Source organism: Vicia villosa, unplaced genomic scaffold (assembly GCF_029867415.1).
Source record: "Vicia villosa cultivar HV-30 ecotype Madison, WI unplaced genomic scaffold, Vvil1.0 ctg.000422F_1_1, whole genome shotgun sequence".
NCBI classification, from domain to species: Eukaryota; Viridiplantae; Streptophyta; class Magnoliopsida; order Fabales; family Fabaceae; genus Vicia; species Vicia villosa.
This window is the reverse complement of record NW_026705199.1, coordinates 987,185-1,012,430: the sequence shown is the minus strand read 5'-3', so window position 1 is coordinate 1,012,430 and position 25,246 is coordinate 987,185. Positions and strand designations below refer to the sequence as shown.

The following is a 25,246-nucleotide window of genomic DNA, read 5'->3' as shown; positions in this document are numbered from 1 at the left end:
AAACAAATCACAAGGAAGAAAGACGAGAAGCCAACAAAGAAGAAATGGCAAGTGGGGAAGGGTTAAATAAACTTACGGTTCTTTATATTTTTTTATAAAAAAATTAGAATTTTACAATAGCGTAGTTTTTAATTTACCTTAATCTATTATATTTACAGGGGACACTTAACTAGTCACTTCAATGGTTTTAAGAACATCATCAAACTGGTATTGATAAAACTGATATTGACAGAGAAACCTAATTAAATAATGTTTCATAAATGTTTCTAAAAAAGTCTCAAAGAATCTTATTATTTTGGGCTGACTAGAGAACAATAAATCCAAGCACAATACTTTCACCCCCATTAGTTCTTGGAGAACATTGCACGAAAGTTCAAATTCCATTTCATGTTACAAAAACTTCAATCGAATATGATGGTCGTTCTCAATGCCATCATGTAAAGGAAGATGTAGACATTGTGATATTACAGTGATAGATTCACTAGAGAAGATATGGAGGTCAGAAGGGCTAATGATAAATGTAAACGTTGGATCTTTGAAATTTATATGAGATCAAATTGCATATTTAGAGAGAAGATGGAGTTAGAATAACCATGATGCATAAGCTAAATAATCTTTAGGGCTTAACCATACATTAACTTTGAATAAAAGTTATTATCGGGAGAGACTGATAAGAACATGACATTTGGAAAATCCGAGGACAACAAGCACCGTGAATAAGGGGCTAAGGAGAGGAACAAATGACACATGTCTCGGTTCTTAGAGTGCACCCCCTTAAATATGTCTAGAGAAAAAACCCTTCAAGAGTGCGCTAACACAAAGATTAATAAGCCGAGGTGAAATACCCCTCAAATTGTGAAGGAATTTGTACGCGATGACAAAATAAAGTATTGCATGCTCCATAAATGTTACAAGCATCGAGTCAATGAGTGCACTCATCTCAAGGATGTAATTGAAGACCTTATTAAAAAAGAGAACCTTGGTAAACACACCAAGGAACATATTCAAAGAAGGGATAATAAGAGACGGAAGGATTGTCTACAAAGAGCTACTAGTATGAGTGAATTTCGTCAGTGTAACACGTTATCTAATAAAACAATCAGGAGGAAGAACAACGTAATGGAGGACCATAAGAAAATGAATCGTCCCTTCATTGCCTCCATCTCAGGAGAAATATTCCCCTTCATCCTCTCAATCGTATGAGATTTCCCACATCCAAAAGAACATTATAAGACATTTATTAAGAGGAAAAATATTGAAATGCTTTATATCATCCAAAAGAAGAAAACAGTATCAAACGAGACCCCTAAACTAACCATTACAGGTTTTAAGGACAATGAAAGGGTATGAGGCACACCCAATGAAATATTCCCATTGATAATCATGGCCAATTGCGACGTCTTGCGAATTCTCATTGAAAAATGAAATTCATGTGAAATCATGTACACAAATCAATTCAACAAATTGAATTTGAGAAAAAAAATAATTCCATATCAGAGATTCAACGACAAGGTAACCCTCACTAAGGGCTTCATAGAGTTATTGGTCATTTTCAAAGAAATAATAGTAAAAAGGGCTGTAAACATCCAACTCTTAGTCGTCCCGTGGAGATCCTTCTACAAGTACATTCTAGGGAGACACCTCCCTAATAGTATGGAGAAAAGGATATACTTTCCACCTCAAAATAAAGTTCTACAACTCCCAAGAAAGAGTAGTGATGTTGTGTGGAAACCTACAAGGAGCCATGTGTTGCCTCAAAGATCTCGAGAGGAGCCTAGACGCAACCGTCGTCATGGAGAAAGGGAAGGTGAATGAGGTTAGCTTTTATGGACCATACCCTTTGTTAGTTACCAATTTGTGTAAATATCTTAGGTAATTTTTGGTAACTCTCAAGTCTTTTTGTGGTTAATAGTAGTATTTTATTGTCATTTGGTATATATTTATTCTTATATTTATATTATTGTTGAATAGTTCTTATCTTTGCAATCTATGTTGGATTTTGTAGTTTTTATAGATAATTGGAAGCTTGGACCATGGAAAAAGCACTTTGAAGATGTTCCAAGACCAAAGCCAAGGATTGCTGAAAAGAGGTAGCGCGCTAAGCGAGGTTGAGCCCGCTAAGCGCGCTTTTGAAGAAAAGAAGGAAGTTCTGGCAGAGAGTTCCGCGCTAAGCGAGGTCTGAAGCCCGCTTAGCGCGGTTGGGCGGTTTAAGCAATTATTGATAGCGCGCTTAGCGGGCTGCACCGCGCTAAGCGCGGTCTGCGAAACTTTGTTTATTTGTTTATAGGCCAGATCACTTTTGAATGGATGTAGAGATATTTTAGAGAGAACCAAGAGCATAATACACTGTAGCAAACATAGAGTTGAAGATTGGAAGCCTTGATCGTCGATTAATCGCCTTTGATGCTTGTTGATCTTCATCCTTTCCTTCTTATGCAAGCTACCATTCTCATGGATAGCTAAATCCCTTTTGTATCAAGATAAGATGTAATCTTCCTAGCCTTTTGTATGTTTTTCTTGTGAATATATGTGTATGAACAAGTGATGATCAATATAGATGGTTTAGTTTGTTTATTAAAGCTTTTCTTTGGTATAAATGTTTGAGACATCAATGTTTGTATCTAGACCTAACTCATCATCTTTCAAACTATAAGTTGCAGACATGGATTTAGAGTTTGATGTTTACTAAGTATCGGTTTTAAAACGTTATTTGTATTGTTTAAACGGTGGAGAAATCGTCGGTTAAACAATACGGTAAATCTAACTATATCGTTGCGGACACGGACGATATAGGTGTCGATACGTAATTATATTGATCGTTAGCAAGTTCATAAGCATTTATTTATAAGGAAACATACAAATTTAGGTCGATGAAATCGAATCTTGATACATTTTCTTTAACTTAGAACTTTCATTAATTTACTCTTTGCTACTAAAGTGATTGAATGATCTTTTGCAAACCTAAAACAAAAGTAACATTAACTCAAGACAAAATAGGCTATAGAACGGCGGTGATATCGCAATAATCCCTGTGGATACGATATAAACGGAAAGTACACCACAATACTCTTTCAACAAAATGGCGCCGTTGCCGGGGATTGTTGTTTAGATATTGCAAGCATTGCAATAGTTTGTTTTGTATTGAGTCTTATAATTAATATATTGTTTCTAAATTTATTTTCCTTGTGTTTGTTAATTTGCTTGGTTAGTTTTTCAGATTACAGTTTATGCGAGGACGTGTACCTGCAGATCAACTCCTTTTTGATCCTGAGATTGAGAGGACTGCTCGTAGAGAGAATAGCAAAACTCGTAGGAGGAGACAACTAGCTAGGGAAAGAAGACAACAACAAGAGGCATCTTCTTCTTCAACTCCGGTTGAAAACTTAGTTGAGGGAGAAATGGCAGGAGAGATCCCTAATGTTCCAGCTCGAGGGCCTTGTGTTAATAGCCCTCGACTCAATGCACAATTTGCTCATGATCAGGCCAATGGAAGAAACTCCGAGATGAAGACGGGGTTACTTCAATTATTATACCAAAATCCGTTCACAGGGGCAGATCACGAGGATCCATTTACTCATCTAACAAAGTTCTACGAGATCGCCGGAACAATTGGTGCTCCGGAAGACCAAGAAGAACAGGTGTTCAGGAGACTTTTTCCTCATTCCTTAATTGGAAAAGCTAAGGAATGGTACCTTGATCAACCAAATAATGTCATGACAAATTGGAACGAGTTAGAAGAGAAGTTCTTGGATCGGTTCTTTCCTCACAATAGGTTCATGGAAGCGAAAACTTCTATTGCGGTGTTCTCTCAAGGTTCGAATGAATATCTCAATGAAGCATGGGAGAGGTTCAAGTCCATGGTTAGAAAGTGCAAAGGTCATGGGTTTGATGAATTGTCTCAAATCCATATCTTTAGAAATGGACTCCAACCTCAACCAAAAACTCTTTTAGATGCTACCGCGGGTGGTTCGTTGATGTCAAAAACTGCTGCAGAAGCGATTGCTATCATTGATAGAATGGCTTTGAATGATCATCAAGGGCAACACAACCGTAGTGCATTGCAAAGAAAACCGGGAGTTCTTGAATTGAATACTAGTGATGCAATACTTGCTCAAAACAAGTTATTGACACAACAAGTAGAATTGCTCACTCAACAAATGTCAAAACTCCCTCAACAAATCAAAGAGATAAATGGGAGCCCTTCTAAAAATCAACATGTGATGTGTTGTGAATTGTGTAGGGGTGACCATCAAACAGGTTTTTGTCCTCCACCGGGTGAAGAGGTGAATTATGTGTCTAATCCTAATCAAGGATATGGTGGGAGACAACAACAACAACCTTACAACAATAACCAAGGTTACCAACAAAGAGGTAATCAAGGTTATCAACAAGGATGGAGGCCGGAAGCGGGCCCATCGAATCGTCAAAATCCTTATCAAGGCGGTTACAATCAACAACCTCAACAAACAAAGTTTTCAATCGAGGACACTCTTAGCCAATTCATGCAATTGCAAATTGCAAGCCAAAAGAGTACGGATGCCGCAATAAAGAACCTTGAAACTCAAGTCGGGCAATTGTCAAAGCAACTTGCCGATCAAAACAAATGTCCTTTTCCGGCTACTACACAAGAAAATCCTCGTGAGCATTGTAAGTCAATTCTAACTCGTAGCGGTAGAAATATTGATATGGGTGTAGGAGAGATAGTTGAGGAGGAAATTGTTGAGAGTGAAAAAGATAGGGTGATTGAAGTAGAAAAAAATGTTGAGGGTGATTTAGTTGAAAATGAGAAAGAGAAAGAATTAGTGGAAAAAGAAACTCTTGAGAAAGTTGTAGAAAAAGAGAGAAAAAAATTGAGTGTGAGTGAAAAGGGAAAGAAGAAGGTGGATGATTCTATACAAGTGAAGAAATTACCTTACCCTCCCGGTCCGTCAAAGAAAGAAGATGCAAAGCACTATGCTCGGTTCTTGGACATTTTTAGCAAGTTGCAAATCAATGTTCCTTTTTCCGAAGCATTAGAGCAAATGCCAATGTATGCAAAATTCATCAAAGACATCATCACTAAGAAGAGAAGATTCTTGGATCAGGAGGTAGTAACGGTGAGCTCTTGTTGTAATGCGTTAATTCAACGCACTACTCCGATAAAATCAAATGATCCTGGGCGGGTAACCTTACCGGTGTCTATTGGAAATGTCCACATAGGCAAAGGTTTGGTAGATACCGGTTCTAGCATTAATTTGATCCCTCTGTCAATGGTGAGAAGATTAGGAATCAATGATTTGAAACCGACAAGAATGACGTTATCATTAGCAGATAAATCCACAGCTCATCCTCATGGAGTTGCGGAAGACTTGCTTGTCAAGGTTGACAAATTTTGGTATCCTGTTGATTTTATCGTCATAGACATGGAAGAAGATCCTGAGATTCCATTGATCTTAGGAAGGCCTTTTATGAAGACGGCCCGAATGATGATAGATATTGATGATGGCTTAATGAAATTAAGGTACCAAGATGAAGAATTATGTCTTGATCTCTTTGAAGCCATCAAGCATCCGAGTGATGATGATGATTGTTTTAGAATCGATGCTACCGAAAGGACTATTATGAAAGTGGAGAATCAAATGCACTTGTCGAATCCTCTTGAGAAGACTTTAATGGAAGCTCTTGAAGTTCTCACCAAAGATCAAGAGAAAGAAATTGAAGATTGCTTGAGAAATTTAGAGGCTTGTGATGAGATGAATCCATTTGAAACTCAAATTGAAGAGTTGAAGGATGAACCTAAAGTTGAAGAGCAAAAGGTGGAGTTGAATGTGTTACCATCTCACTTGAAATACGTGTTTCTCGGTGACAATTCTACTAAGCCGGTTATCATTAATAATGGTTTGTCTAGCAAGGAAGAGCATCGATTGAAGGAAGTATTGATAAAGAATCAAGAAGCAATAGGATGGGTTTTATCCGACTTGAAAGGTATTAGTCCGGCCTATTGTATGCATAAGATTATGTTAGAAGATGATTTTCGGCCCGTAGCACAACCTCAAAGGCGATTGAATCCAACCATGAAAGAAGTTGTTAGAAAAGAGGTTGTGAAGTTATTAGAGGCGGGGATGATTTATCCCATCTCCGATAGCGAATGGGTGAGCCCGGTGCATGTGGTTCCTAAGAAGGGTGGATTGACGGTTGTGAGAAATGAGAAGAACGAGTTGATTCCTTCGAGATCGGTGACCGGGTGGCGTATGTGTATTGATTATAGGAGGTTGAACCAAGCAACCAGAAAAGATCACTTTCCATTACCTTTTATGGATCAAATGTTAGAGAGGTTAGCCGGAAGAAATTTCTATTGTTTCTTGGATGGTTATTCGGGATACAATCAAATATCAGTGAATCCGGCGGACCACGAGAAAACTGCCTTTACATGTCCTTTTGGCGTTTTCGCATACCGAAGAATGCCATTTGGACTATGTAATGCTCCTGCAACATTTCAAAGGTGCATGCAAGCTATCTTCTCAGATTTGATCGAAAAAAGCATTGAGGTGTTCATGGATGATTTTTCTGTGTACGGGTCATCATTTGACTTGTGTTTGAAGAACCTTGATGTGGTGATGGAAAGATGCATTGAAACAAATTTGGTTCTCAACTGGGAGAAATGCACTTTCATGGTGACAGATGGGATTGTTCTTGGCCACAAGGTTTCTTCAAAGGGGCTTGAGGTTGATCCGGCAAAAATCGAGGTTATTGAAAAGCTTCCCCCTCCGGTGAATGTTAAAGGCATAAGGAGCTTTTTGGGACATGTTGGGTTCTATAGAAGATTCATCAAGGATTTCTCCAAGGTTGCAAAGCCTTTGAGTAATTTGCTCAACAAAGGTATGGAATTTAATTTTGATGAATCATGTCTAAAAGCTTTCCTAGAACTTAAAGAAAATTTGACCACCACACCCATAATTGTCGCTCCTAATTGGTCGCTTGAGTTTGAACTCATGTGCGATGCTAGTGACTATGCGGTTGGTGCGGTCTTAGGCCAAAGGAAGAACAAACAATTCCATGCTATACATTATGCGAGCAAAGTTTTAAATGAGGCACAGGTTAACTATGCCACTACCGAAAAAGAATTGCTCGCAATTGTATTTGCATTGGAAGAGTTTCGTCCTTACCTCATTGGTTCTAAATTTGTGTGTTATACTGATCATGCCGCAATCAAATATCTTCTTACCAAGCCTGATTCAAAACAGAGGCTTATTCGGTGGATTCCTTTGCTTCAAGAATTTGATCTTGAAGTGAGAGATAAGAAAGGTACAGAAAATTTGATTGCGGATCATTTGTCTCGGTTAGTGAATACCGAGGTAACAAACAATGAAAAAGAAGTGAGGGAAGAATTCCCTGATGAAAAACTGTACATGGTACAGGAAGTTAGACCCTGGTTCGCGGATATGGCTAACCACAAAGCATCCGGCTGGATACCTGAGGATCTAACTTGGAATCAAAGAAAAAAGTTTTTGAACGATGCTAATTTCTATGTTTGGGATGATCCTCACTTGTTTAAGTTGAGTAGTGACAATCTTTTGAGAAGATGTGTCGCATATGAGGAGTCAAAAAGCATATTGTGGCATTGCCACAATTCTCCTTATGGTGGTCATTTTAATGGTTTGCGTACGGCCACAAAAGTCCTTCAATCGGGATTTTGGTGGCCTACTTTGTTCAAAGATGCTTACCACCATGTTGCCTCATGCGACAGTTGTCAAAGAACTGGTGGAATAGGGAAAAGAGAGGAAATGCCCCTCCAAAGTATTGTAGAAGTTGAGGTATTTGATTGTTGGGGTATTGACTTTGTTGGACCATTCCCTTCCTCAATGTCAAATGAATACATCTTGGTAGCTGTGGATTATGTGTCTAAATGGGTGGAAGCGATTGCTTCACCCAAAGCGGATGGTAAGACTGTGATTAAATTTCTGAAGAAAAATATATTTTCGCGGTTTGGCTCGCCAAGAGTAATAATTAGTGATGGTGGATCTCATTTCTGTAATGCCCCGCTTGAAAAAGTGTTGGAGCAATATGGAGTAAAGCACAAGGTGGCTACTCCATATCATCCACAAACTAATGGGCAAGTTGAGAGGACCAATAGAGAAATTAAGAGAATTCTTGAGAAAACTGTGTCTAGCTCTAGGAAGGATTGGTCAATGAAGCTTGATGAAACCTTGTGGGCATATCGGACCGCTTTCAAAGCACCGATCGGTCTGACACCATTCTAAATGGTGTATGGTAAAAGTTGTCACCTTCCCGTAGAACTAGAGCATAAGGCATATTGGGCCTTGAAGCTTTTGAATTTTGACCACAAGTTGTGTGGAGAGAGAAGAAAAATCCAATTAAATGAGTTGGAAGAGATGAGATTGCATGCCTATAAGTCTAATTCGATTTACAAAGAAAAGACCAAATTCTATCATGATAGTAAGATTAGAATGAAAGACTTTAAGGTAGGGCAATTAGTTTTACTCTTCAATTCCCGGTTAAGACTTTTTCCGGGAAAGTTGAAGTCTAAATGGTCCGGACCGTTTTTGGTCAAAGAGGTTAGAAGCCATGGGGCTATTGTGATAGAGGACCAAAAATCAAAGCAAGAATGGGTAGTTAATGGTCAGAGGTTGAAGGTTTATCGAGGAAGCGATTTTAATCGTGAAACTTGTGTTTTATCGTTTGGTGATCCTTGATTGCCTTTGACCGTCGAGCTGACCGACGTTAAACAAAGCGCTTATTGGGAGGCACCCCAATTTGTATATATTCAGCTTGTTTTATGTGTTTTTTACCGTTTATGTTTTTTGCGTTCTGGTCAAGCCAAAATCAGTCTACAGGTAAAGTTTCACATGCTGGTAGAAAGAAAAATTTTTCTGTGTTCTGTCAAGGGCGCTTAGCGCGCTCCTAGCCCGCTTAGCGCGCTTTTGAAATTTTGGAACCCTTCGTTCCAGAGACTTGCGCGCTTAGCGCGCTTCATACCCCGCTTAGCGCGGGTTGGTTTTCAGAAAAAAAAAATATTTTTGGTTTTGGGCCCTTTGTCTTTGACCCGGCCCAACACGAATTCTGGGTGAGGGAAGTAGGGTTTTGAGGTTTGGTTGCCTCATTTCTCCCATTTTCTTCTCCTAGCTTTCTTTCTTTCTTTCTTTGCTTACTTTTTGTTTTGCTAATTAATCAAGGTTCTTGTGCCTTCTTCATCATCACCAAGGTAATGTCTTCATCTTCTTCTTTTTATTTCTTTTCTCTTATGCTTGCATTATATATTAAGGTTTAATTTTTGATTTTAGGAATATATGATTTGGTTAGGATTTTTTGTGTTGAAAACCTAGTAGTAGAATCTCTTTTCCAGTACCATGTTGTGTTTAAAATCGTATTTGGGTGCTGGAGATGTTTGGAAATAACCCTGGTTCGCAGGGGATTTTTTCTGCAAATTGCAGAGCCCGCTTAGCGCGGTCTGGGGATTTCAGAAAAATCCCCTCTTCTGCCTGTTTTTGTTTGATGCAGGGGGGAGTGGTATTGTCTTTGCTTCTTCTTGGGCTGTTTATTTTTTTTTTTTTTTTGTGTTATGAAATGTGTTAACATATTGGTTTTTGTGTGCTATTTCTTTAATCATTTCAGATGGGACCGAAATTCCTAGGCTCTAAGAAAAGAAAGTCCGGAACCGAAGGTGGCAGCTCTTCTCAAGCACCTAGGGCTATTCCGTTTAATCATAACCGTTTTAAGAGTCATGTCCAAGAGGAGAGGTACAAAAAGTTAGAGGTTAGGACATGGTGGCCTGAGCGAATTGTGAGAATCAATCCTGAGGGAACCTATGGGTGGTGTCATAACACCATTGAGGAGTATGGTTGGCTTAAGCTTTGTGAGCCTGCACCTAAGTTTCATTTGGAGATTGTAAGAGAGTTCTATGCTAATGCTGTTCCAAATGAGGAATTTCCGGTTGAAGGTGTTCCCTTTGAGTTCAAAACTTGGGTGCGTGGTAAGGAAATTGATTTTTCTCGTCAAGCTATCCGTGAGTTTCTTGGAACTCAATTACCTTTTGAGGATGGTGAGCTGTGTGGGTATCATGTGCAATTGGCAAGGGGTAATTTTGATTGGGAGCATCTGAGGGAGGTCTTGTGTGCGAGGGGGCAGTCTTATGATCTTAATCCTTCACAACAGCCCCAGAAATTCTCTAGGAAGTCGTTGTCTACTAATGCTCAGATTCTCATGTCTGTGGTCCTTCATAATTTAAGGCCTAGGAGTCACACTTCCTCTTTACCTGCTGAGTCTGCTGCACTGGTTGCTCGTATGATTGAGCATGAGCCGATTGATATTACTCGCATTATTGCGAATGAGCTGAAGAGGGTTGCTTTGAGTGGAACTCGGCATGGTGATCGTGCTCCATGCAAGCTGATTTTTCCTGGTTTGATCATGAATCTGTGCAAGAAAGCAAGAGTGCAGATTCCTTCTGAGGGGCTTGTGTCTATTGACACTTTTATTGATGACATTTTTATTGAGCGTTATTGTTTATCCAGGTTGACTGCTGTTCCTGTTGCTGCTGCTCGCCCTGCTCGCCGCCGTAGTAATCCTGATAGAGAGGAGAACTTGGCATTTCATATGGCGCATCAGAGAGCATTCATGTTTTTGCATGATTCTATGTCTCAGCTGAGGTTGCAGATGATGGAGCCCCATGTGGTTCATCCGTGGAGTTCTCGCCAAGATTTGGTGGATTATGCTGATTGGCCTGAGGTCAGTCCATTTCCTGAGGAGGAGGAAGGTGGCGAGGATGAGAATGTGGAAGAAGATCATCAGGATGAGGATGAGTAGTTTTATATTTTATGTTTAGTGCTATAGTATATTTAGTACTAGTTTTTTTTATTTTATTAGCTTTGTTATGTTTTGTTCCATCCTTGTATAGGATGAGGTATTTTGAACCTTAGGCATTGCTATGCCTTTTTGGATATTGTGACACCTTTTGGTGTTTGTTTTAAATTATTAAGTTTTTAGTTTAATTGCTTTTATTTTTATGAACATATGCAATTGTTTTCTTTTAATTTTTGATTGTCCTTGTGAAAGTGTTTCCTTGAGGGAGCAAGTTTTACATCCAATTGGGGCGGTGATGATATAATGTGAAATTAGTACGTACAAGGTACATTTTTATCGTTTCTTTAATATACCATGAAGTAGATACTTCTAATTGTACAAATTAGATGTCATATTTTATTTAACAAATATAGTTCAATAATGAATCATTTTAGCTCTAAAACTAGTGTGAGGAGCCTTTCCATTGTACATATATATATTATTTTGTGGTTACCAACAATGTGCGTTTAACTCGTGTTTATTATGTTTAATCTTGCGGTTTTATTTAATTGTGTAAAGCATGAAAGTGATCAAAGCATTTTGTTTCGCATTGCGAGTATAACTTCTCTTCCAAATATAACCTACCCGGTGAGTGTGTGAGTATTTGCTAACCACTTTGAGTCATTTTGCCAAGATTCAATCGGTATCATGTCATGCCTTATAATTGCCGATTTTTGATTTGAATCTTGATGACTTTCTTTGAACCTTGAAAAGTACCATGAAATGTGGTTAGGATTGATTCCTTTTCGCCTTAGAATAGGGAGCATTCGTGATTATGTGGTGGTAATATTCAAGTTGGGGAGAATAAAATTATGATCTTGGTTGTATTGGTGTGTAGAAGAAAATAAATAATTGCTCAAGAGAGAAAAAGAAAAAAAAAAGAAAATGAATGAAAAGAAAAAGAAAAAGGAAAAGAAAAGAGCTTTGTATATAGCTAGTTCCTTTAAAATAAAAAGATGAACTCTTGAGCAATAAAATTGTGTGATCGGTTGATAAGGATGTGTGGATATAATCATGATTTGAATGCTCTCTTAGGAATTGACCCCTTTTGTTTCAATGGCCTTGAGAAATGACACTTCCTTGTTAACCAACCCAAGTTTCAACCCTAAAGTCTTTGTGATTCTTGCTTTTACGCTTTTTATATAAATGTTGTGTAGATGAATGCATAATTAATTCTGGATGTTGGCGACATTGTTGTGTGAGTGTTAGGACCTCAATTTTGTCTCTTACTAGAGAAGTGTATAGGTTGTGATTCAATTTTGAACTTATTTTGTTTTAGGAATTTTAGACATCAAATATGTATTTAGTATTAGTATCTGCATCATGGTGTTATTTTAGTAAAGGTAAGATGTTACTTGTGTGCTTATGGAATTTGAACCACCCAATTGTTTTTGTCTTAGCTTGTGATCTCTTGGTGTATTTGTTTTGTTTGAGGACAAACAAAGGTTTAAGTTGGGGAGAGTTGTTAGTTACCAATTTGTGTAAATATCTTAGATAATTTTTGGTAACTCTCAAGTCTTTTTGTGGTTAATAGTAGTATTTTATTGTCATTTGGTATATATTTATTCTTATATTTATATTATTGTTGAATAGTTCTTATCTTTGCAATCTATGTTGGATTTTGTAGTTTTTATAGATAATTGGAAGCTTGGACCATGGAAAAAGCACTTTGAAGATGTTCCAAGACCAAAGCCAAGGATTGCTGAAAAGAGGTAGCGCGCTAAGCGAGGTTGAGCCCGCTAAGCGCGCTTTTGAAGAAAAGAAGGAAGTTCTGGCAGAGAGTTCCGCGCTAAGCGAGGTCTGAAGCCCGCTTAGCGCGGTTGGGCGGTTTAAGCAATTATTGATAGCGCGCTTAGAGGGCTGCACCGCGCTAAGCGCGGTCTGCGAAACTTTGTTTATTTGTTTATGGGCCAGATCACTTTTGAATGGATGTAGAGATATTTTAGAGAGAACCAAGAGCATAATACACTGTAGCAAACATAGAGTTGAAGATTGGAAGCCTTGATCGTCGATTAATCGCCTTTGATGCTTGTTGATCTTCATCCTTTCCTTCTTATGCAAGCTACCATTCTCATGGATAGCTAAATCCCTTTTGTATCAAGATAAGATGTAATCTTCCTAGCCTTTTGTATGTTTTTCTTGTGAATATATGTGTATGAACAAGTGATGATCAATATAGATGGTTTAGTTTGTTTATTAAAGCTTTTCTTTGGTATAAATGTTTGAGACATCAATGTTTGTATCTAGACCTAACTCATCATCTTTCAAACTATAAGTTGCAGACATGGATTTAGAGTTTGATGTTTACTAAGTATCGGTTTTAAAACGTTATTTGTATTGTTTAAAAGGTGGAGAAATCGTCGGTTAAACAATACGGTAAATCTAACTATATCGTTGCGGACACAGACGATATAGGTGTCGATACGTAATTATATTGATCGTTAGCAAGTTCATAAGCATCTATTTATAAGGAAACATACAAATTTAGGTCGATGAAATCGAATCTTGATACATTTTCTTTAACTTAGAACTTTCATTAATTTACTCTTTGCTACTAAAGTGATTGAATGATCTTTTGCAAACCTAAAACAAAAGTAACATTAACTCAAGACAAAATAGGCTATAGAACGGCGGTGATATCGCAATAATCCCTGTGGATACGATATAAACGGAAAGTACACCACAATACTCTTTCAACACCCTTTAGACGTTAACGTCGTATACTTTGACGCTCATTTAGAGGAAGTTACGTCCAAGTATGACTACACCCTGGATTCACCATATTAATGTGTTTTTTAACCTAAGCAAATTTCCCAAGTCAATGGATTGAGTGTATTTTGAATTACAAGTTAGAAAACTTAAAAGAAGATTTTTCTAAAGCTTGATTCGAATCAAGCATTTTTCTGATTCAAATTAGACATCAAGCTAAAATCAGGATTTTTCCAGTAATAATTTGATTTGAATCAGAGATGTGTGTGATTTGGACCACAACTTTCTTTGACTCGAATCATAGACAATTTTGACTAGAATCGTGAAATCCAAACTTCTTTCTAAAACAACCATGATTTGATTCATGCTTTTAGTTGACTTCAATCATGAATACCAATCATGATTCAAATCAAAATAGAAACCTCCTCATTTTACAACCTAGATTCCAAACATTCTTTATTTGATTCAAATCATAATCTCATAATTTGATTCTAATCATTTTGTTATTTTCTTCACCTTTTTTGCGCCTAACTTCTAGCACCTATATAAATCATTTAAGTGTCATTTCAAAAAAAATATAATAATGTGATAGTCATTGTTGGTTAATTTTGTTGATTATGTTCTCTAACATGAGAGGATATTCAAAAAAAATAAGGGAAGTCTCACAATGAGATTATGCCAGGGAGATCTAGTGAGATCAACCCATTTTTTTTTAAGAAGCTTGAGAAAAATCAACGAGTTTTCCTTTCATAAAACACTTTATCTCCTTGATTCAACTTTGTGAATTTTTTTCTAGAATGTTGATATTATGAGATCTAATTTGTATCATGTTAGATTCTTTAAATAACATTCATCATCTTCAACTTTATATCAAGAAATCATTGTTGCGGTGTTCAACTCTAAAGATTGAATGTAAGTGGCAGGTTCAAGGTATATTAAGAAAACTAATGTTTTTTTGGTGAAGTTTTATTGTGTGTATCAAGAAAAAGAATTGCTTTTTGTCTATGGTATCTGGTTGTTAATATCCAACAAAAGAATAATTTCTCTATAATCCATGGAAGACTTCAGTGGAATTGAGTAAAGGTTGTTGCAAAACGAATTTGAGAGTTGTCCAATCTTTCTTGAGTTGAACAAACTCTCTAACAAGGAGCCAGTGGGGATAAGTAAGATCGTTGCATATCGGAAACGTGAAGCAGGATTTTTGTGTCTAGCAAGATTGTTGGATCAACATCATTTAAGATCTTGAATGTTTGCAGTTTGAGTATTTTACTTCAACAAAAGGGAAAGTCAATTTATATTTGTGTTGACTAAAGCAGTTGGCTTGTAGTATTCAATTTGTTGATTATCTGTTGTTCCAAAAATACTTGTATATTAAATTTTTAAATAGTGGAAGACCTTACTATTTTTAACGGTGAAACTATTAAAGAATGGACTAAACTCTAGCGAAGACGAATTAGATGAAGCACTATAGATCTGGTGTACATTTTTCTTCTCTCCACCTCTTTTATATTTCCACATAATGTCGCATGTTGTAAATTCGTTTATCATTAGAATATCATGTTATCTAAATCTTTACATTGCTTGTAGTATTTTATCTTATAAGTTTAGGTTTGTGATGTATCTAGTTCATTGATTATTCTATCCCCTAATTATAGTTGTAAAGACTTCAACTTTTGATTGATTAACCTTTGATATAGATCAATTTTGAGCTATGAACAAAGTTGAGTTATGATCATTGATGAATTTTTTGTCAAAGCAACTTCATTTATCTTGATTTCGTTGATACTTTATTGCCTCATGTAGCTTCGATAGACATCAAAACATATAATCTTTCAAAATATTTACTATATTTTTCTTTCGCCTACCACATGTACATCTTTTAATTAAACTCTAATTTTGTAAAAGAAAATGTTTTTGAAAGTGGTTTAAGAGGATTCGTCTATTAAACTCCCTTTCTAGACCATTCAATCCCCACATTCTCCTCCAACAACATTATCCTCTACCGTAATTATTTTCTATACTACGTCTCTTTCCTCCAAAACATCATTGGCTTCCACGACATGCTCAGAAGATGGAATTGGAACAACAACCTACGAAGGGGTGGCCTTTCCCCTCTTTTCTCTTTTTAGTTATCCTAGCCATGTTACTCATAGTGTTTGCAAAAGAAATAAAACATGTCACGGTATATTATCGATGATAACTCAATAAGGAAACAATAAAATGACAAGGAAAGACATAAGAATCACTCCTCATCAAAGATCTCATTTTTTCCTCTTTACTACTCACGTCAAGCAACAATTGAGTCTCTATGAATCAAAGTTTCTTTTTTTGGAGGGTACACCCTTGCGATCAAATTTCATCTCAGACTCAAAGTCGTGTACAAACTCTGGAAGTTTCTTATTTAACCAAAGTTCCTCGAATCACTCCTCACCAAAGACCTCATATTTTCCTCTTTATTAAGCACGTTAAGCAGCAATCGAGTCTCTAAGAATCAAAGTTTTTTTTTTTTGGGGTACACCCTTGCCATCCAATTTCATCTCACACTCAAAGTCGTGTACAAATTTTGAAAGTTTTCTATTAACTTAAATTCCTCGACAGAGAATTTTACTTCTTTGTAGATGTACTTGTCTTAACATTGTGGTCATTCGGAAGAGTGTCCAACTTTCACGGAGTTGTCACATTTTTCTCATTATTCCTGTTCAACTAGACCTTAAAGGAATTATTGGAGAAGGTGACCTCCGAGGTATTTTCACATTTCTCCACAAACATCTCTTCAAAGAGATAGCAAAGTGTAACGTATGCAGGGGGGTTGAGGGGCACAATGAAGAAGTATTTATCTATGAAATTATTATAAGAATCCATGTACACTTTTAAAAACTTAGTAAAGTGTAACGGATGCATACAGGGAGGTTGAGGGGGACAATGAAGAAGTATTTATCCATGAATTTATTATAAAAATCTATGTACACTTTTAAAAACTTACAACTCTACTTGAAAGAGACCAATCCTTGAAACTGACCTAAGTTAGCAAACTTCCTCTAAATGTGGAAGAGGTGGAAAGATTTCACACACGCTCTTTTTATATTCACACACTAGTATTAAAACTATTTTTATATTCACACACTAGTATTAAAACTATTTCACACACACTCAATTAATCGTATGGAATTAAGAAGGGGCGATCTCTAGGTGATTAAGCACCTCAAGAGTGAAATCTTTTAAAATACAATGTAACACATCCAAAAAAAACATGCATTTGTACATAGAAAGACTACGTGCACCTGGCTACATATTCTCATATCAATGCCAAAGGATATCACTACCAAAGGCAGACACCAGCCATTCAGAGGACAACCCTACACCCCAATATGCAAGTTCAAATTTGTCCACGTCGATATAGAATGATCGGGTTTCCAAAATATTGTCGTCTCCAAAATATCGTCGTCCACCCATAAATATTCGTCAACATTAGTGGAAAAGGATACCTTCTTCATCGTGTCTGCGTTACTATTTAGAATCAATTTTAATTTTAAGTGCTCATCCAAACATAAATCAATTTGCCGTCAAAATCACTTTTAATCAAAATCAATTCTCTCAAACTCAATTATACCAAACGCAAAACCAAACACGTCTATTTCTTTAATTGATTCATTCAACTTCACTTTCTAAATGGTATTGTAGCGTAACAGCTAAAGTAACAAGACGGGAATAAATGGTAAACAAGACTGTTGTATTTCCTTTTATAACACAAAATGGTTTCCAGGATTCTCCCAGAGGTTGATGATAAAAATCCCATAATCTGCCTTCCAAACTTCCCCGCGCAAATGTCTGTCAATTATCAAGGTGCATCGCAGATGGTGGATGATCCCAAATCATTCATTTGTCAACAAATGAAGATTCTGCAAGATCAATGGCACGTGCAAGGGCTGCAGCTTTGTTCTCGCATTCTCTTTGCTCATCAGCTGGATCACTGTCAGCCACAATTCCAGCTCCTGCCTGGAGATGGGCAATCCATTCTCTGCGTTTGTTCCTATCTTTGTAGGAGTACATTGTGTCAAAACGAGTATTAGTAGGGAAAACTATGGTCCTCAGAGCAAGGGCAATGTCCATATCACCAGAAAATGATATGCCTCCAAATCCGCCACTATATGGCCCACGGCTTGCCACTTCCAACTGATCAATCAACTCCATGGCTTTAACCTGTTTTACAGCAGAGCTAATGAGAATATTTCGGAATAAAGAAGTCAAATCAAAACTGAATCTTGTAGTTCTCAGAATGTTTAGGGACAAGAAGAATTGATAATCTCCACCTGCCATCTTTTTTCTTAGCAAAAACAATCCAGAATTGAAGGGAAGTGCCAACCATACCAGAAACTACATCAGGAAGAAGAAGAGCCTATAGAAATCCAGGGCATAATTTACCTTTGGTGCTCCACTAACTGTACCAACAGGTAACGCCGCCCGCAAAGCATCCCAGCTTGTTAAGCCATCTAATAACTCCCCAGTGACCTGTAAACACAGGCGCAATTTTCTATTATGCAAAGATAAGCTTTTAAACTAAATGGAATCTAGTAAAACCAGGAGGGACTCTAGCTCACTTGATTCCATACTATTCAATTTTCTGGCTGCACTAGTGAACAACGCAATTTAATTCCATATCATTCTATTTACTTATTCCAAATTATTATAATTTGCATTAAAGAACTTACTGTAGAACTTATGTAATTCCATATCATTCTATTTACTTATTCCAAATTATTATAATTTGCATTAAAGAACTTACTGTAGAACTTATGTGCATAACATGGGAATAGCGTTCAATATTCATAAGTTTTTCAACTTGGACAGATCCGGGTTTTGAGACCTGCGTATTCATCTTGTATTTAGCACATGACTAAGACATAAAAAAGGATTAAAAAACACAAATAATCTGCATAGAGTGTAAAAAAATTAGGATCATACAAAACCAAACAGTGAATCAGCTATAGCATGCATATCTATAATCACAGCATATATATGACACTGTAATGAAATTTTGACTCCTTCAAGAAGGTGCTTGAAATTTGACTATGCACATATCAAACAATGACCTCCGTTCAAAAGCCTAGTGACAAAATGGGACATGAGTGATAATATTTGAGTGAAAAGAACCATTCTTGATCATTAAATCCAGTGAACACAAAGACAAGTGACCTTTTAAAGTGACCATGTGACCATTTAAGAATTATTTTTGACCATCCATGTAAGATCCAATGGTCAAGAAATGCTATTGTCATCTCACACAGTAAAACACTCCATTGCCCTAATATGTTCGAGTACACTTTTTTTTGGTAATGTTTATGAGTGGCAACAAATTTCAGTTATGAGTGGTTTAAGAATCTAGGAGTAATGTCGATTATTATTCGTGTAAGGGTAAGCTATCTTTCTTTTTCATCTCTGTTCATGACATTTTATTTGCATTTAGATCAAGTATTTCTAGTGAACATTAATAATGCAAGAACTTTCTATGAAATAAAAGATAATAAGCCTAGAGTTGAAAACAATCTACCTTTCCAACATCATTTCTCCCCAAATCAACTAGCATTACGTGCTCTGCACATTGTTTTTCATCATTCAAAAGTTCTTTCTCTAACATGATGTCTTCTTTCGGTGTTTTCCCTCTTCTAACAGTCCCGGCAAGAGGCCGATTGGTGATTTTTCTCTGCCAACAAAGATATGAAACAGTAAATTTGTTTGATCTAAAATGGAGTTCATAAAAGAGCTAATGAACAAGAAAAAGGCCAAGTATAATTATATCTGAAAATTATTCTTTGAGTAATTGTTGCACAAGGTTACCTTCTTCACCCGCGTAAGAATTTCTGGACTTGAAGCAACCAAGATACTCCCTCTGGCCTGATACCAGTATGTATTTCAACAAGTTATCCTTTGCATGCATACTTGAAAAAAATTATATCAAACAAAATGGGCAAACCTGTAAATATGTCATGTATGGACTAGGATTAACAATTCTCAGTGCCCTGTAGACTTCAAAAGGGTCTGCAAAAGTTCGGCGCTCAAACCGCTGACTTAGCACAATTTGAAAAATATCACCTGCCAATATGTGCTCCTTGGCCTCCAATACTGCCTTCTTGTATTCCTCATTTGTCATGTTTGACAGTTCCAGTTTAGGACCAAAGAGGCTAGTGATTAACTTTATTGAACCTGCAGGCAGCCTTGGGCTGAAATTGAGAACAATAATTGTAAATACAGAAATGAAACTGAACGCAGACAAAAGGCATCCCTAGCCTTGATTTAGAATGTTAATCCAAGATGAAAAAAATGGGAAAAACAGTTTACTCACGCAATTATATCATGCACCCTAGATACTAGAGTTTCCAGTCTGTCCATTCCATCATTGAGGGCTTTTTCAGCAGAAGAATATCGATCTAACCGAACCCAATGAATCACAAATGCTTTCTGGGTGGAACAAAGTCAAATAAGAAAAATTGGAATACTCTTCTGGACCAAATCGGTAAATGATTTCAGTTCACACACACACAATTAAGTCACATATTGAACCAGAATTTTCTTAAATATGAATCAAGTAATCAACTCATTCAGATACCACGTGATAAATATAAACGTACCTTTTCAACATGGTCAAACACAATGACATTATCATAAAGGCCCAGATGAATATCAGGAAGGTTTCTGTCATCTATGGGAGCATTTTCAAATGGAAGTTTCTTCCTTTCTACATAGCGCATTGTATCATACGAGAAATAACCCACCCAACCACCTGCGAAAAGAAATTAACGCACAGTCAAACAAAATAGGAAAATTATAACAAAAATTTTCAGGTTCATCAGCACAATATTCAATTTTCTCCTATAATGTTTAACTGAATAAAACAAAATCCTCTCTAGCATGTGAGGAAAGTATTTTAGACCATTTCACTTTTAATTTGGCATATGAAGGTACACTTGTAAGTTGAAAAATAAATCAAGTATAACCAGTATACACTTTGTGAGGTAGAGTCCACTCATTACAGTCAACATTAAATCGCAAAAAGGAAAGAAAAGCTAATAGAAAATTCGAAAGGAAAGATAAAAAGTGAGCATAACATGACCAGTGAATATGGCTTTGCATACCAACAAAACTATGAAGGCAAATTCTTTGGTGAGCCACTTTGACAAACCACTTTGATCGGTAGTCAAAGTGCTCCACCGTGGATCAGTGCTTAGAAATAGTTTGAACGTCCAATAGAACAAACGACAACTTCCGAAATTGTAAGATTAAATTTCTTTCTCCCTCCCAAACGTATTTGACCGATGTCGATTTTTCGAAAACAAGAAAAATGAATATTTATGCTTCAAAACTCAACTCATACTCGTTCTCTCATGTTTGTCAATCTGACATCAATCATGTCATGTCACCATCTTCTCCGTGAGAACGATGAGGACGCAGAGCTTCAACTTCTACTTACAAGAGGCTCATTGTTTCAGGCAGTGAAGTCAAAATCGAGTGTTGGATCGTAAGACCGTACATGCTAAGGATGCCTGAGAGTGCTACGATCAGAGAAAGATCGTTTTCATCAATCCAGCTTTTTGAAAACGTGTTGGGGCTTTTTTTTGTGCCTGTATTATAATTTTTATGTTTTTGTGTGTATATGTGTATGAAATTACCATTCTTCTCTTCAGTAGGATCTTACATGCTGATCTAACAATCCGAGTTTTACGGTCTTTCACAAGCCGACCAATCCTACTTAAGAACACGTGCTTGACTACATTGGTTTCAGGTTATTTTTAAGCAGTAATCCACCATGGAACCCACCAACATTAAGGCATAATCACACACAACAAACAGAAACACAACACATAGTAAAATCATACAACAAATAACAATTAACATTGCATTTCATATACCACAAAATGCTTCAGGAAGATCATCAATGAGTTGAGGCTTCCACTTCTCCATAATCCTCCGCGGAATCACCAAAGGATCCAGCGCAATCTCCTCCGTCTTTAACCCTTCCTCATGGTCCATTATAGTAACCATATTCTTTTTCGCCACAATTTCCATACACGGCTGAGCTCCAACCACACTATACCTTCCCTAACACAATCCAACAAACACACCACATTTTCACAACAAAAATTGAACAATACAAAAAACAAAAAAAAGCATAAACAGTGAAGTAGTTTACGCCTTACGGCACTGGAAATCTGAAGACCAGGCTCAGCTGATTCAAAGAGAAAGCTAGGAGCGTCTCTTTCATCTTCTTTGACCAAACACCGGTAAGCGAGAACCGGAGTTAGATGATCGGAGAATATGCAACGGTATAACGGAATCACGTTTCCGTTCTTCGAAGCTTCTAGAAACTTCGCTGCATTGTCAACTAACGAAACGAACCGTTTCAGATGGAAATAAAAGGAGAAAGGTGAAATGTGGAATGAGGAGAAAATTGTAATTACCGAGAGGAAGAGATTGAGCGGTGCATCTGATTGGACGGAAGTTCGACCTGGATCTGGAAACTGATAAGTTTGAGAACGATGGGGTTGTGAAGGATATGGCTTTCAGCATCGTCATTCGTTACGGTGTGTGAGTGAAGGTTCAGTGGAATTTGAAACTGAAAAGTATAAGGAAAGGTACAGTACAGTGTAATTCGTTGACAAGTGACGGTTTTGACACGTACCGTGGAACGTGTGACGCCGCCTTTACAGTCTGATTGGTTGGGCTGGGCTATCCATTTGATTTTGGGCTATCCTATATGGAGGAATCTTCTTTCCACCCCTACACATAGAAATCATGTTTAAAGTTTTTTTTTACAGCATTGAGAGCAACTCTATATGAAGATACTGATGATATTAAGTAGAATAGAGGTGTTCACAATAGATTATCTTTCCTCCGATATCTCTACCAGAAGTTTGTTATGGTGACAAGTTTGAATTTTCTACGAGGACATTCCTTTACACTTGGTCAGGTGCACCACTATTACAAACAAAGCGTGTCATCTGATAGATGCGCCATATATTGAGTTGTTGCATGATTTAGGTCATCAAAATTAGGCATGGGGTGTAACCACGCTTATTGTGCTTTACTACTATCTTAGAGAGATGAGTCTTCATGAGACAAGATAATTTGAGGGTATACAACCATTTTACAAGTATAACAAGTTACCATTGGTTTAAGCCCCTGTAATTTTAAACCAACTTTTCAAGATAAATCCATCATTTTAAACAGTTATTGTTGGAGGCAACAATCGGGAGGGTCAACGAGGGGGCACTTTTTTAACTTGGGACACGCCTTTGTGAGAGACACACCACATATTCGCCCAAAACCTTAAGGTGATAGGTGAGTGGTTTCTCCCATTTATAAATGATCAAGTCACCTCATTCCTATCCAATGTGGGACTATTTCCCCACACTACTCACAGGTGCTAAATTCTCAATACTCCCTCTCAAGTGTGAGTCTATACATAATGCTCTCCCTCAAGTGGAAGCTCTTTCTTCCATAAACACTTGTACCGGCATTAACATTTTTTAACGAGACATCTCCTATCCACCATCTGTGGGAAGTAATTTCGATACAAGTAAGTCAATCCTTTCACTCGAAATCAAAGGCTCGTGATACCACTGTTTGAGGTAATTCAGGGTCAACATGAGAGAGCATTTTACACTTGGGACATACCTTTGTGAGAGACACACCACATACTCATCCAAAATCTTGAGATAATAGGTGGTTGGGTTCTCCCGTTTATAAATGCTCAAGTCATCATATTCCTATCCAATGTTGGACTATTTCCGCACATACCTATCAGTGTTGAGAATATAACAAGTGTGAGAAATAGTCACACATTGGATAGAAATATGGTAACTTAGCATTTATAAGTGAGAGAAACCACTCACTTATCACCTTAAGGTTTTAGGTGGACAAGTGGTGTGTCTTCCAAAAAGGTGGGTTGCTAAAAGAAATATCCCAAAAAATAAGAACGCTCCTAGCTCAACCCTCCCCCGATTATTGCGCCAACAAATGGTATTAGAGTCATTGGTTACGAGAAAGGGACTGACTTACTTGTATCAAAAAGTACCCCGCATGGGCAAGGTTAAGCGTCATGCATGTGGATAAATAGTGTCTTGTTGATAGAAATATATGTGGAAGAAAGAGCTTCCACTTGAGGGGGAGCATTGTGGAGTCACATTTAAGGACGAGTGTTAGGAATATAACAAGTGTGAGAAATAGTCCCACATCGGATATGAATATGGTAACTACAACATTTATAAGTAGAAGAACTCACTCACCTATCACCTAAAGGTTTTAGGTGGACAAGTGGTGTGTCTTCCACAGAGGTGTGTTGCTCAAAGGAATGTCCCACAAACTAAGAATGCTTCTCGTTCGGCCCTCCCTCGAATGTTGCGCTAACACTTAAAATACATTTTAATTGCTTTGTTGACATAAAACAATCACCATGGTAGGGTGGAAATAGGCTAGGCTAGGCTAGGCTTTATAAGGCATGGGCCTGGCCTACGATAAACTTGAAAGGCCTGAGCCTGGCCTGTGGCCTATAATAGACTCTCTTTTTTGGCCTGGTCTGGCCTTTTTAAAAGCCTAACCTGGCCTGAAAGCTTATTTAAAAGCCTATTTTTTATTATGTTTTCAATTAATCCATATTATTTAAGAAACCTTATAAGTTGTCCTATATATATATATATATATATATATATATATATATATATATATATATATATATATATATATATATATATATATATATATATATATATATATATATATATATATATATATATATATATATATATATATATATATATATATATATATATATATATATATATATATATATATATATATATATATATATATATATGGGCTATTTAGCCTTTATTCTAATATATATGCATATATAGTTTTGCCTATTTAGTCTTTTTTTTCTAATATACATGGAAATATATGCCGATCTATTTAGCTTATTTTTAATATACATGAAAATATAGGCCGCCCTATAAGATTTCATAGGCTTTTTTAATAGCCTAAGCCTAGCCTGTTTTATTAAATAGGCTTTTAAAAAAGCCTAAGTCTGACATTTTTGTTAATTAAATCTGGCCTAGCCTTATATAGGCTAGGCCATAGACCCCTGTAGGTCGGCCTGGCCTATTCCCACCCCTAACCATGGGTACAAACTTTGCGATATTTTTAGTACAATTTTTAAATATCTATCACCTTGTATTTATATTTGAAAAAAATATTCAAATTCGGTAGCTAAAATGAAAGATGGTTTCAGAGATTTTATGTAACACAAAGGTACCTCTCAAGTTGAAAAGAATTCTTATTGGATTATATTAAGATCCACGATGTTATATAAGATAAAATGTTGGTCGGTTTAGAATCAACGTGAGAATAAAGTAAATGTATCAGAGACAAAGATGTTGCGTTTGATGTAGAAGTGTGTAAAAATATGATTAACTGAACTACATGCTCAAACCGAAATACACATAAAAAAAACTTGAATCATTTAAATGGTTAATAAACTAAATCATATATATTATAAGTACTTATGTTAACCCAATTTAAATTAAAAATTAATATAAATTGTTTAACTAATTGTTTAAAAAAACTTATTAAGATAAAGTAAAAAGTTTTTTTTTTTGAAAAAAAATCTGGAAATTTTTTTTTCTTAAAACAAAAATAAAAACCTTAAAAT

The 25,246-nt window shown here is 36.6% G+C and overlaps 1 protein-coding gene across 1 annotated transcript; it reads right to left on the bottom strand.

The window, feature by feature from the left end:
* Positions 1-17,149: 17,149 nt before the first annotated feature.
* On the bottom strand, positions 17,150-22,269 carry LOC131628104 (anthranilate synthase alpha subunit 2, chloroplastic-like). The gene is made up of 11 exons (XM_058898969.1): positions 21,999-22,269; positions 21,738-21,922; positions 21,450-21,639; positions 20,172-20,323; positions 19,886-20,001; positions 19,517-19,763; positions 19,381-19,437; positions 19,094-19,246; positions 18,329-18,409; positions 17,968-18,054; positions 17,150-17,745 (listed from the first exon to the last, which is right to left on the bottom strand). Exons 1-11 carry the CDS (start codon positions 22,111-22,113, stop codon positions 17,422-17,424), a joined length of 1,707 nt encoding a protein of 568 aa, XP_058754952.1. The 5' UTR covers positions 22,114-22,269; the 3' UTR covers positions 17,150-17,421.
* Between the last annotated feature and the right edge of the window lie 2,977 nt (positions 22,270-25,246).

Bases quoted from the DNA above. Each gene is read 5' to 3' on its own strand.
- LOC131628104 (XM_058898969.1), bottom strand. From the start codon at position 22,113: ATGACGATGCTGAAAGCCATATCCTTCACAACCCCATCGTTCTCAAAC. The intron at 19,764-19,885 runs GTGAGTAAACTG...TCTCAATTTCAG, and splicing joins AGGGTGCATGATATAATTGC to CCCAAGGCTGCCTGCAGGTT. The intron at 19,247-19,380 runs GTAACCTTGTGC...CTTTGTTGGCAG, and splicing joins TTCTTACGCGGGTGAAGAAG to AGAAAAATCACCAATCGGCC.